At 41.0% G+C, this 14206-nt stretch overlaps 1 protein-coding gene across 1 annotated transcript; it reads right to left on the reverse strand.

The window, feature by feature from the left end:
• Positions 1 to 467: 467 nt before the first annotated feature.
• Positions 468 to 12580, reverse strand: si:ch211-220i18.4 (SRSF protein kinase 3). Its single transcript, XM_040013930.1, has 12 exons — positions 11197 to 12580; positions 10562 to 10665; positions 7341 to 7449; positions 7075 to 7162; positions 6792 to 6879; positions 6512 to 6618; positions 4552 to 4714; positions 4121 to 4197; positions 3440 to 3547; positions 3133 to 3202; positions 2917 to 3009; positions 468 to 2806 (listed from the first exon to the last, which is right to left on the reverse strand). Exons 1-12 carry the CDS (start codon positions 11244 to 11246, stop codon positions 2619 to 2621), a joined length of 1245 nt encoding a protein of 414 aa, XP_039869864.1. The 5' UTR covers positions 11247 to 12580; the 3' UTR covers positions 468 to 2618.
• Positions 12581 to 14206: the final 1626 nt, after the last annotated feature.

Below are 14206 nucleotides of genomic sequence, written 5' to 3' on the forward strand. Positions count from 1 at the left end.
TCTAAATAGTGTGCAATGGTTATTTAAAAAAGGGTTAAAAGGTAAATGACTGCAAATAACTTTGTTGTTTGCAAAACTTATGCATAGGATTTTAAAATTGACAATTTATATTTGCATTTAAAGTTGTGAAATATGATTGAATAAACATGTTTGTGGTTTTTACAGTAAAAAATATCACTTTTTAAACTCTGATTTTATGTTTTTTGTCTGATTTTAGATCAATTGTGTTAATACAGTATGTCAAAATAAAACATAAATTCAGACACGTGAGGTCGTGCTGAAAAGAATGATACTAAACAAGGCAAAGTAAATCGTTTTTAAAGGTAAAATGTGGAGGGAAATTCAAAAGTAGTTAAAAATGGCCAATTATACCCTGGACCCCAGAGGGTTAAACATTTTTTTTTAAAGTAACGCAATAGTTACTTTTCGAGTAATTAATTACTTTTAGAATCTTGTAACTCAGTTACTAACTCAGTTACTTTTTTGAAGAAGTAACTAGTAACTATAACTAATTACTTTTTTAAAGTAACTTGCACAACACTGCTGATTTATTAAAATGACTGTAGCCTCATGAAAGCACCTCTCTCTTCCCTGCTTCTCTTTTGCAGCCCGATGAAACCCACCTCGTGGCCCAAGAAGTGTCGCCGGATCAGGATAGAGTGTGGTTACGCGGTCGTTTATAAAGAAAATCCACTGGTGGAGTGTCGAGCCTACAGCTGGATAGGATGAAACACTACAGGAGAACTCACATGAAAACATCAAATATGTAAAAAACATACACTCTAAAAGCGTTGTGCAGTCCTAACACGAGAGTCCTGGTCAGTGCAACTTTGCTGATGTTACTGTGTTTAGTTTTCATGAGGACAAGTCAGATTATTATTTGATGCTCTGGTTACGGGGAATAAGGTCAAGTTGTTAGAATGTGTAGCTTTATGTGCCTTTTTTCCCTGTGCTCTCCTTGACGATAATCCAACACTCTGGTTTAGCTTGACAGTCGGATATGATCTTTTCCAGTTATTCCGCTCAACATGAGTGTATTTCAATGACAATCTCTTTCTCTGATCTGTAATTTTCACCCTACAGAGCTTTGCAACAGATGGCATTAACCTTTGACCATCCCCCAGGTCTCTGTAACCCATCTACTGTCAACTATAGGGTTTGGCTTTCTGAAGGATTTCCAGCTATTTTGAACACCAAAAGAGGAAACAAGCTTTTAAGACAAGATTTGAAATCTACCTGAAAATCCACCTGTTTAACATGTGGCAGAAACAAAACCCAGCCCTAACTACAACACTAGATGGGTCACTGATGACCAGGTGAATGCTGAATGAATGCGCCTGTCTGAACATGTATCGATTCAAAGTGTTTCACATGTGAAGAAGGTCAGTAGTGAACTGTATTTGTACTAAATGACTTATTGAAATGGACAGCTGTTTGCAGTGCCAGAAAGTTCTTTTTATACGAAGCTCAACCCCAATAAATGCAGCGTCTGGTGCATTAACAGTCACCATCCAAGAAAAATAGCATAGACTGTATATGAAAGATGGGGGCAGCCATGGTGACCTTTTTGGAAGACCCTTTTTTGTGAAGTCCAGCCTCGAAGCGCATCCTGCTTCATTGTTCCTCTGCTCACAAATGCTCATCATGATTTACAAAATAAATAAGTAAGATGTATTTACTGAGGTCAGGAACCAATGAAGCTGAAGTCATTTTTTTCTCTCACATATTTCTATAAAACTTTTTTCTTCAGCGAGAGAAACATCCTGCTTCTTTTGAAATACTGTAGAGAGATTCTTTTCTTGAAAATCATTGTCAGGTTAGTCTTTACTTGTCCTTGCTGAAGATTTAAGTATAAGAACCAGTTACGTGTAAACTTTTTACATACGAAAGACAAAATGATCTGACCAAAACTGTCAGATAGCTTGGACTTTTAAATGAACCATACACAGCACTGGTTCTCTTGGCACTTGCGCACAGTTCTCAGATTGTTTTGGTTTTGGAATTTTTTTCAGTCTCTTAATGTGATTCTAGGCTGACTCAGTGGTGTGGATGTTGTAATCAGGCTCTGCGGGGGTTATATCTAAACCCATATTTTTCTGGTTTACAAGTCGCTGCAGAATTAATTTAGGGTTAATCAGATGATTTGAGCTCATGTAAAACAAACATCAACAACAAAAAAGGCTTGACTTGGATTTGCACTCCTAATGTCACTTTGTTCTTTAAAGTGCTTCACTTTACTGTACAAAACTTAAACTAAACGAGCACATGCACTGTAAAAGATCAACAAATGATTACAGTTTGAGTCATTCTCAGATAGAAAATCATATTCAAAATTACTAAAGAATAAATCCACACTTGGTTGCAGATTGAGAACTTCACACTTATTAGCAGCGTCAGAGCTGAGCTTCTCATGGTTGTTTAAAAAAAATCACAAGGAAGTTGAAAAAGCTCATTGTGCTTTGCTGGGCTCTTGTAGCGAAGTTCAAATTCTTCTTTTTTGAATGTTGTATAAGAAGCCCATCAGATGCTGTGAAAACACAAAGATGCCCTGAAATCGACAAAGTCTAGCAGCAACTTGAAGCATCTGTCTATAAGGGCTGCAGAGGCCTAACAAGAAGCTAACAGGAAGTCAACCAAGGGTGGCGGAGACACTGTGTAGCAGTGGCCCTCTTCTCTGGGTGATAATTCAACATGGAAAGTAGGAAGTCAGAGAACCCAGAGGCTTCCTCCAACAGGAAGTGGTATTTCTCCACCAAAACCTCATAGAGGCTCCAGAACCTCAGCGGACCGACACGACGCAGGTCACCTGGATGAAAACCATAAACTGTTACAACAGACGAGCAGCTCACTGGCAGTAATAACAACACATTAACACAGGAAGAAAGACCTCATCTGGAAGTGAAGGTAGACGCTCACCTCTGCAGCTGAAGTACTCAGCAGAGTATTTACCCGACAAGGCAACAGCGGCCGGGATTTTGCCAAGCAGCTCCATTATCTGGCCAATATGATCTGAGGTGGATAAACACATACAAGCATGGCACAGAATGCATTGGTATCCTAATTACAATGAAGGCATGGTGTAATCTCACTTAATCCCGTGTCAGTGCTCGTCACACAGCCATCTAAACACACCTTCCTCCAGGGAAATGGACTCACTGGCTCTGGGCTCAAACAGTGAGTCTCCAGTGACCAACTCAAAGGCCTGAGAGAATTCAGGAGAACATTTAGTGGTGACACACAGAATAAGTAAGAATGCACAGATAGCTTTTTATCAGAAAGGTTTCACTATAGGTCATTTAGCTACAGGGCAGCATAGCTTTAGCTACGAATTGTGCAAAATTACTTTAATTCCCATTTGATGGAATGGTATATAAACATAACATTATGGGATTAAATATTTCAAAGTGTGAACATCACATTAGTTTGGATTGTCTCTCACCATGCATGCGACACTCCAGATGTCAGCAGATGGGCCATACTCAGATCCCAACAAAACCTCTAGTGAGCGATACTGTCGGGTCTGGATCTCCTCACAGAAATGTTTGTACTGGTGATGACAGACAGAAGGGTTTAAAGGTGATTTGGTGTGTGTGCGCGTGTGCATGTGTCAGAGAGCCAGAAAGATCTATTCCTCTTTATTCCCTTTCTCGTTGTTTTATTTTCTTTGTCACTTGTGTTCTACAGTGTGGCTTCTCAGCAGAGTTGAAGCATCATGTTTACACTTCTTACAATAAACTTTGCCTTTTTCTTCCAAATCTGGCTCGAGTTCTTACTTTGAGTGTGGAGGTACAATACAAAACCTCAGTTCCTCTTTGCTTTGGAGGATTTATAGCGCTTTTTAAGAGAACCTCTTCAATTCTATAGCTATTAAGATAATTAAATGTGATCAAACTACATCCACACAGTACCAAAAGTGAATACAATACTTTTGTCCACTTGGGGGCAGCAGAGAGCATTTTGGAACAGAATGTTGACATTTAATATTGTCACCTTTCAGGCTAATGTTGCAAGCTTCTAATGACAAAAACATAAAGTGGCTGACCCTTTATACAATTTAATAATACACTAATAAAATATGTTAAACCAAAAGTTTTATAAGTGTATAAGTGTAAATACTAACCACCCAACAGGAGCTCCCCAAGTCAGCAATCTTCACTGCAATTTCCTTTAAGCTGTACGGGTTTACCTGATTGCTTTCTGGGAGAAAAAACAAAACAAACATTATTATTATTATTATGAATTTGGATTTCTAAGATAAATGTTTTATATTAAAATTAAATAGTACACAGCTGTTTTTGTCCAGCTCTAATAGCTGGGATGGCATGGTTAATGTATTTGCTTGATTATATGTTGAATTAGTTTCATTATTTTTTTCTTAGCACAAAAACAAACACCACAAATACTGAAGCAAATATTTATTTATGTATTTACAGCTGCATGGTTGCCTACACGGCCCATCAGAAATAAAAATATCTGGCGCTGAACCTTTTTATTACTGAAGCTCTTAAACACTCAAGCATCTGTAGCAATGAAGGACAAAATAAAACGTGCCTGGTGAACTGGCTTCCTTCCCAGTCTGTAACGAGGAGGAGCTGCTGCCCCCTGCTGGTACTTTGTGGGACTGCTCTTCCAGACACACAAGGATGTTTTCTGGCTTGATGTCTGTGTGGATGATTTTACATTGAGAGTGAAGGTAGTCCAGCCCCTGCAGGACCTATAGAAAAATACACAGATCTGATGAGGTTTCCTTTCCTTTCCTGCTCCCTCACCGATGATTTTATCAGGAAAAAACATCAGGAATCGGGAATCAGCTCTCGTTGATTCCCCCACCATGTCAGTGTTTTCACAATTTGAGATCTTCCTCTATTAAAGTTTGTTTAAGCAACAGTTTTGGGAAAATTCTTTTTATTATTATTATAAATTACTAAGCTATAGCCAGAATGATTAGCCTAGATTAACATTGTGCAGCATGGACTGTTGGTAAATTGCTTAACAATGTAAAATGCCACTAAAATAAATAAAATGCACAACAGTGATACAGTAAAATATAGAAGAGAAAAAAATAAAATCAATAAATCAATAAATTAAATCAGTAATAGTCAATAAAAACAACAACAACAACTAAGGCTGTTAAAACCAAAATGTTTAGGTCAACGTGCGTTAAAAGCCAGACCATAAAAATGTGGCTTCAGTAACGATTTAAAAAGTTTGTGCGTTTGTGCAGATCTAATATTAAGACGAAGTCTGGTATAGAGAAGGCTCTGTCACCACGAGATTTAAGTTTAGACCGTGGAATAGTTAAGGTTAGTTTTGACCTGGACCTCGTGGTTCTTTCTGGAGCATAAATAAATAGGAGCTCAGACAGGTGAGAAGGGGCTCGGCCGTTTAGTGATTTAAAAAGAAAAAGTAAAATGTTAAGTTGGCTCCTGTAAGAAACAGGAAGCTACTGTAGGGAGGCCAACACTGGGGTGGTATGCTCCTTCTGTTTTGTGCCAGTTAGCAGAAAAGCAGCTGCATTTGGTGACAATAAATAGAGGCCTGGTCCAAACCAAAGTACAGAGAATTGCAGTAGTCCAGTCTGTGAGTAATGAACAGATGAATAATACGTTCAAAGACATTAGCTGGAAGGTGTGGCTTTACCTTGGCTAGCTGTCTCAAATGAAAAAAAAGCTGGATTGGGCTACTGTGCTCACCTGCTAACACAGTTTAAAGGAACCATTTGACTGACAATAGGAAGATAATGAGCCCAGAGCACTGTCAATGTGTTTATTAATGGCGTTGCCAAAAATGACAGCTTCTGTTTTGTTTTAATTTACTTTAAAAAAAATTTAAGGACATCCACTGTTTAACGTCATCAAGGCAAAGTAATAATAGCTGAAGTGAGTCTGTCCCTACATTTAAAGGCAGATAGATCTGCAAGTCATCTGAAAAACAGTGAAATGAAAGGTTGTACAATGAGAAAATAGACCCCAGTGGCAAACAAGACTACGGTGCAAACAAGGCAGGACCCTAAATAGAGCCTTGAGATACACCATAATTACGAGAGACTATTTTGGAGCTGTGAGGGCCCATGTTGCCATAAAAAGCCCTTCCAGATAAGTAGGACTGAAACCACTGAAGAGCAGACCCTTTTAGGCCAGCATATGATTCCAGCCATGATAGCAGGATATCATGGTCAGCATGTCAAAGGCTGCTGTCAGGTCCAACAACAAGAGGGTAGGGCTGCCAGAAACCAGAGTTAAAAGAATATCATTAAAAGCCCCTAAACATGTTGTCTCAGTGCTGTGTAGTGATTAAAACCAGATTGAAACTTTTAGAGATCTCATTAAGATCAAGGTCGCCAACTGTTTGTTCAGAAATGATTACCCCAAATTTCCCCAAATGGGAAACTGTACAAAAACCTATTGGTTAAAAAATTATCCCACAAATTTTGAACAAAGAGGTGCAGTTTAAATTAAACACACTGAACTTGATTTCTGGTGCCTGGGTTTTCCGGTCTGCTTTGTCTTACCTGGATAAGTATTTGTTTGATCCAAGGCTGCAACAGTCCTGGATTCCCAAAGCAGAGCTGCAAGCATCTCAGGTCAGGCCCCAGCAGCTCCAGCACTAGGCAAATGTCTAACCACCATACATTAAGGTCAGTTTCCCAAACCACTTTGCTGCAAAAACTACATCCACTACAACATGTTCACATTTTAATACTTTGACATTGATTGTTTCAATGATGTAATGGAACAGCTCAAAGGATTCTGGAATATGCGCCCAAGAAATCCCATCTCCAAAAAGGATACGTACCCCATTGACTCCAACCAGCTTAAACTCATCTAGCAGTCGAACGATCCTTTGGCCAAAGGGGTGACGGCCCACAGAACCACTGGCCTGTTGAAAGAGAGGAGACGAGAGGATGAAAACAGAGGAAGAAGAGCAAGAAGAGATTTTTTTTTAAAGAGGGAGGGGATGATTCGTCCTTTATTAAAAGATTGGCAGAGAGTGATGCTCCAAAGATATGACAGAGAAAAATATCTGACAGACAGAGCGCTTAGAGAGGAGATTCACAAGCAGACAGTCACTAACACATCGCAGGAGAGCCAGTTCATCCTCTCCAGCCTGGGTGAAGCCAGCCCCACTCTTCAACACCTTCACAGCAACACGCCGACCTAGCCTGCCAACACAGACACCAGATCAGATGTGCATGCTGGTTACTGGACAAAGTAAAAGACTCAAACTAAATATTTGTTTGATCCAATTTTTAATTATTATTATTATATGATGCCTAATAAGATCAAATTTCTCCACCGCTTCCACCCTGATCATATCACACAGTCTCAAAATGAACCTACTTGAGGTCCTGGCAGAGCCATACAGTGGAGAAATAACCCCAGCCGAGTTTGGACACCACCTGGTATCTTCTGTTGAAGGTGTCTCCTATCTGGATGGGGTGGTACCCACCTTGGGGGGATAAAAGCAGAATGACATGAATGAACAAAGTCCCATTTCTAGTTGAACTGCTTATATGGTTGAATTTATTCTAGGTTTCAGTGATTAGGCACTTCTTTATATGACCTGACATCTGAAACCTTGTTATCATTCGCTAAGGATTTTCCATATGCTGTTTAGAGAGCTTTGAAAGACGACTAAAAATATAGCCGCTAAAGCTATTTCTGGCGTTACAACTTCCTATAGGCTATAACATGTCTGTTAGTGAGTAATACATTCAGATCTGCTAGTAGGACAGAGAAAAATGGCGAGGCATACGTCTGTATCGCTTCTCTTTCAGCAAGCATGACACACAGTTGTTGGACATTGTCAGGAGTCTTGAAACTGAATTTCTGCGTCTATTAAATTTAAGCATGAGATACACCAGCCTGTGATTTATTACTGTGTCAGGCACCGGTGGTATCACATACGCAGCAGAGGATATATGAGGTACACACAAAGACTTGCACAGCTGGCAGGTAAGAAGCGAGGACCAAGGTCAGACCAGCAAATTGGCAACCAGATACTGCGCATTAAAGCAATGCATAATGAGAGAGGCACACAGGCTTAGTGCAGCTATGAGGCTTATGAGAAGCCACTCTTTGGATTTACACAAGCAAAGCACAAGAAAAAATATGCATGAATTCTTATGATCATCTTTGACTTTTTACCCCTCAAAAGCCAAACAGGAGTCCCTCAAAGCTGTTTTCTGAGCTAAGCAGTTTCTGTCATAATTCAGGCTGCTAATAGAATAAAATGACTGCGTTTACATCAGAAGTTAGCAAGAGTGGTCAAGAGTGTCTGTCAAACTAGAACTTTATTGTGTCAGAATTTGTCAATAAGGGTACAGTGGAGGTTGTCAAATGTTGTCTTTATGGGGGAAAGGGGTTATATTGGCTCACCTTAAGGTTAAACTTAAATAGATGGTCACGTTATAGTCAACTCACAATATGGTAGGTGTGTGATCTTATATTCTCGGTCATTGTGGTTTGCTCTTCTTATACATAGGCTGTCTAGTTCTAATTATGTCTGAACCTGCCTTCTTCTTGACCTGTAAGAAGTTGACCCCAAGTCAAAATCTCCTTTTCAAACTGCTGCATTTCAGTAAATGGAGCCTGAAACGTTAAATCTACACGAAGCACTCCAAGAGCACAAACCTCCACCAAGGCAGCTCTCTCTCCTGGCAGTTTTAAAGCAATAGTGTTTTTGTTGTTGTTGTTGTTGTTGTATATATTCACTTTGCATCAGCTTGGTGGATAAAAGGCACATTTTAATGGATTGTTAACATGACCCCACTATACACCCCTACAAATCTTTTGAGTTGTTGTGTTTGCAGATAGCATTTTCGTGCATGTTCTACCAAAAGCAAAACTTCCTTGGTGGAGGTAATTATAGCCGTGACCTTATAAAGATGCAGTGAATATTAGCAAATACAGTACCGGCAACTTCCTGGTCTGAAAATCAAAGCCACTGCTAAACACACTCCAATGTTCACTTGAGGCTGACCCAGAAGCAAGTCAATCATAGCAAACCTTCATGTTAAAATATTAAACTGGACATCATTAAAATGTAGGTTTACTAATACAAAAATGGTTCTTGTGGCCTACCAGGTCTTACCTACACTGCATGAGCTTCAGTCAGTTAGACTTTAGTCTTTTATTAGTCTGTTTCTTAGCACTAATTCACATTTATTTGTGCCTGTATATTGCACCCATGTGGTTTATGAATGAAGCTTAGTGTCTGTGAAGGTTCTCAGTCATCCAGGTCATCGTAGTCTAAGGAGCTGGGTGAGCTCATTGTGGGCCAGGTTTCATAATGAGCTCACCCGAAACCCTGGCTGATTGTGACCCTCACCCGCTTTCACACCTTGGCTCATGTGATTAGGTAGAGGATCATCAGGGGGTCATTTGTCCCTCTTTGGGGGGAAACTCCCACTGGGTTTAAATCTGGGACTCTCCACCATTTGACCCTTAGAACTGAAGAAGCTTCTCGGATGAGAGGTGAAACGTTTTCAAGCAACTCAAAGAAGTCCAGACGCTTTTCTTTCCAAACTCCTTAGACAATGAAGCTTAGTGTAGCTAGCTAGCAATGTTAGCAAAAATGCTAACATTGAGACATCAAACTGAAGAGACCATAATCAAAGGGTTAGGTCTCAGGGGCTATAGCCATCTTTTATATGCATATATCTTTTATATACAGTCATGAATGAGCAATGGAGTGAAGAGAAATGTGCAAGAAGGCCTCAGCTACTTTGGCAAAAGGCCAAATTGTGACGGATTGGTGACTTGGTCAAAAGTATCTGTAAAAGGGCAACTACTGAAGTGAACTGGACTACTGAAGTCGCTGTTTCTTTTATATAATGTGGATGAAGGGTTTGATAGACATGACAGATTACTCAGGGGTTGACTAAGGCTCTCAAATTCCTGAATCTGAGAATCTGTGGGATACATGGAGACCCCACCTCACAACTTAAAAGATGAAAGGATTTGATGATAATGTCCTTGTGTCTGATATCCTTAGGGGATCTTGAGATGTCTCAGAGTGCATGACTCCATGTTCAATGGTGGCACAATGGAGAGTACATGATATCAGGCGCGTGTTTAATATACGAGCGGGTAATATATGTAGTGAATCTGACAAACCTAAAAGTAGACTTTACTCTGTCCAGTATCTGACATGTTAAGATTTCTTTCAAACAGCTCAGTGTGCAGTTTTGCATTATATTCACAGACTCATCCAATCTTGTTTCCACAAACCAGAATCTGGTAACTGTTTCCTTTTTAAAGCTGTCCAATCCACCGCCCAAGCGCTCCTCTCGTCGTACTTGGACAACTCTTCTGGCAAAAATCCGAAAACTATTTGTAAACTGTAGCAGCAACACTCAGTGTCTCAAAATGATGCTGCCAACAGGAACTTAGCTTGCAACAGCGGCCCATTCTCATAAACACTGCATCATTTCCAGCTGGAGCGGGCTCTGAATAACAGAGTCAGCATGTTGAAAGAATCTTTAATTACATCCTGGTACAAGCTGCTTTGAGGGTTTCGAGAGGCTCGGGATAAAAGTTGGGATACATGTGTGAGTTACCATAACAGTATTCTCGGGGGTCCTCAGAGACCTGACTGTCCTTGGGATCCAGCTGCTCCTGGCATCCAAGGGCTTTGAAACTGTTAGACACGCCACCCTCACTCCTGCAAACACACACAAACCCAGAAATTCAAACAGTGTATTCATATGTGTGTCAGTTTCTGAGAGCTGAACTACTTTTGGAGATTCCCACAGACTCAGCGTGCCGTGGACGTTTGCCCCACTGCCCAGCTGAGAGTGGACAAGCAGCACCGGAAGTTGCACTATTTCTAACTAGGCTGTAAATCATTTAGAAGCATCTCCGCGCAACCTGATAACTCTGCACGCCAGCTGCTCCCAATACACAGATGGCCCGAGGAGTCGGAGTCACGTCATGTCTGGAAATACTGATCACAGGTCTGTTTTCAGCAGAGGGACATATACAATAGAGTTTAAGAGCTAGACGCGAATAAATGTGAAAGATTTTAGGGGCAAATTTTAAATAATTATCGATTATGTCAACAACAAAAAAAAAAAGAGTTTAGGAGCTGAGTTGCATTTTCTTGAGGTCACGCAAGAATGCAAGGCTACATAAAAACATGAAAGAAGAAACGAAATAATAATGATGATACTAATGCAGAAAGTTTTATACTCACACACGATGCTGTTCAGCCTCTGTATGAGGCAGGCAGGGGCTCCTCTGCATGGTGCGATTCAGCAGATGTCGCCAGTACCTTAAAATTTCAGATTTTTTTTGACATAAAGTGAGGAGAGAGTTAGGCGCAGGAAAAAAGCAAGTAGCCCTGATTACAGTTGCTGCCCTTGAATCTAGTTAAGCAGCTGAGAGGTGGAGGTGGTGGAGGTAGAAGGGGTTGTGGTGGGGGTCTGCTTAGTCTCTCAGGAGGCTGGAATCAGCAGTCAGCAGGGTCTAAACATGGAAATCCCCCCGCAGGGTCTTGGCTCACAGTCTGTCAGGTTTTCACCTGCTCTGCTGCAGGACTTGCATCTTTCAGTCACCAGCCTCAGATTAAACTCTCTCTCTCTGTTCCTCGATGTCTCGTGCATGCTGGGAAAGCTATAAAAGAGAGAAGGCGCCCCTAAAAGATGAGCCGAACGTCACACAAGGCCGAACAGAGTGAGGGAAGAGAGGGAACGACAGCTGCTACAGGGATCACAGACTGCTAAACCTGCCTGCAGCACATTCTTAAGGATTAAAATAAAGTCGTTAGAACAGAGGTTGGCTGAAAGTCCCATTTTTTAAAAACAGATTGCAATTTAAAACCCTCTCTGTATGAGGATTTTACAGTTAGATGAGCTCAGCTTTTGAGGAAGAAGTTTAACAGAAGCACCTGGCACAATCTTGACAAATATATTGTACACTTGATCTTACAGCCTCCTTCACATCTCAGTGGCTGAGTCTGCTTTTTCTTGCCAACACCATGCTGTTAACACTCTTACATGGCACCGCATTTTATAGTGGATGCCGTGGCGCAAAGGAGCTCCTGGCTCGTAAAACAGGGAAGCGTGTTGAAGGCAGACGAATGAGGGCTGGGTGTGTGTGATGTGAGATATCAAGAGGCCTGTCGACCTCACATGAATAACTGTTAATAGTCAGATGACACATGATGGCATCGCGTCTCCTTGAAATTTTCCAGCTGCAAAGCACACGAAACTATAGCTGGAGTGTGTTTACTGTACATGACTGCAGACAATCCTAACCTCCAGATGATATCATCATACTTCAGCCTTTTGTCTCAGCCAGCCTTTCACTGAGACCATTTCTGATGAAGATCTCTCTTTGCTCCTGTTTTTGCTGCATTTTCTTTACTTTTTCTAAAGGGCATAACTTTCAGATACTGTTCATCTGCTGTAGATCGTTTTTAGGCCTGCCACTTCTTTGTCCTCCACTTGTCTAGTTTCCTCAGTTCTCTTTTTAAGGACAGGCTGCACACGGCAGCACGGTGGTTAGCACTGTTGCCTCACAGTCCTGAGTCCAATTCCACCATCAGGCCAGGGTCTTTCTGTGTGGAGTTTGCATGTTCTCCCCATGTACTCTGGATTCCTCCCACAGTCCAAAGACATGCAGTTATTGGGGAAAGGTTAATTGGAAACTCTAAATTATCCATAGGCGTGAATGTGAGAGTGAATGGGTGTCTGTGTCTATGTGTTAGCCCTGCGACAGACTGGCAACCTGTCCAGGGTGTACCCTGCCTCTCGCCCTATGACAGCTGGGATAGGCTCCAGCCCCCTCACGACTCTGATAAAGGATAAGCGGAAGCAAATGGATGGAGGCTGCACACCATGCCCATATGGTTTTCAGGTAATAGCTAGTAAGAACAGTTAATGGTATTTTGGGTGCAAAAATCCTATTTTAAGCCTGCCAAGCTGTTATCTTTGGCATTTTTCATAGATTCCAAAGATTGTAACTGAAGAAATGGGAACAAATTATATGTTTTTGCAACAGGCTGCTAGTAAGTGCCAAAAGATGTGAATTTAAATGAGTTTTTTTGCTAAGGTGTTTGTTATGTGCTGACACAGTATGTGTCTGTTTAAAAAAAATGATGTGAATCAAATGCTAGAGAATAGTAGGTATCACTGTAAAGATTCAAGCCGAAAACCAAAACACATGTTCGACCAGTTCTGGTCCAAAACAACAAACTCCATCTGCACTGCTTTCCAGCTCAGGCCACCAAACGCTCAGCAGACCATGGAGACCATGTAGAGATTCACAGGTTCAGAATGTAGGATTAAACACAGGCCTTAACCTACTGAGTACTTTTACAAATATAGGCTGTTATACTGATCTCTTGAAAAATATTCCAAGCCTGTTTGGACTGTAGAACAAACAAAGCTCAAGCCAGGGCTTCTTTAAAGTTCTCACTAGGCTGTTTTGTTGCACAGCGTCGGAGCGAGCAGGTGTCCATTCTTGTTTTCCAGCCCATCCTCTCATGTCCTGGTATTACTCTCTAATGTTGGTCCAATCTTAATCCTAAAAGCCTGTGCTGGCTGTTACCATTCTCCAGTTGCACTCAGCTGTAATAACACACTTCCCACAGGAGCAATCGGTGTGTGTGTGTGTGTGTGTGTGTGTGTGTGTGTGTGTGTGTAAATCAAAATAGCACCTGCACAAATTTAGATCATTGGGTTAGTAAGGGATAAATAAATAGATAATGCAACAAACTTCTTCCTTAAAGTATACATGCTAACTCATGCGTTTGATCCCCCCGCCCACTACAGACTGAACTGTGACCTGCACTGTTTTTTGCTATGACCACAGTCAGCCAGCCTGTCTTTGGTTTACAACTTGAAACATATACACAGAACGCACACATTAAATATCTTCAGGGGTTACTACGTTTCATCGCCCGCCTGCCCCAAGAAAACACATACAAACACCACACTGACTGGCAGCTTATATAGAAATACTTCATATTTTTACTGATAATCTGAGCAGTCATACTTATTGCTGTTATCTCTGTGTGGAGCATGGTGTGGCATTACCAGCTGCATGTGACAGGTGCTCATACTCGTACATTTACAGACGTCTAAATATGGAGTCTCTATCCTGGATTACTGATGACAGGAAGCAGTTAATATACGAGCTGGCACTCAGCTACTGCACTAATCGCTATCAAGAACCAGGGACTTGTCACAGTGCTGATGGGA

Source organism: Simochromis diagramma, unplaced genomic scaffold (genome assembly GCF_900408965.1).
Source record: "Simochromis diagramma unplaced genomic scaffold, fSimDia1.1 OVJJ01000705.1, whole genome shotgun sequence".
NCBI lineage: Eukaryota > Metazoa > Chordata > Actinopteri > Cichliformes > Cichlidae > Simochromis > Simochromis diagramma.

Coding starts and splice junctions, on each gene's coding strand:
- si:ch211-220i18.4 (XM_040013930.1), bottom strand. CDS start 11,246: ATGCAGAGGAGCCCCTGCCTGCCTCATACAGAGGCTGAACAGCATCGT. Junction 10,666..11,196: donor GAGGCTGAACAGCATCGTGT/GTGAGTATAAAA, acceptor GTGTGTTTGCAG/GAGTGAGGGTGGCGTGTCTA. Junction 7,450..10,561: donor CCCCCGAGAATACTGTTATG/GTAACTCACACA, acceptor TATCCCCCCAAG/GTGGGTACCACCCCATCCAG.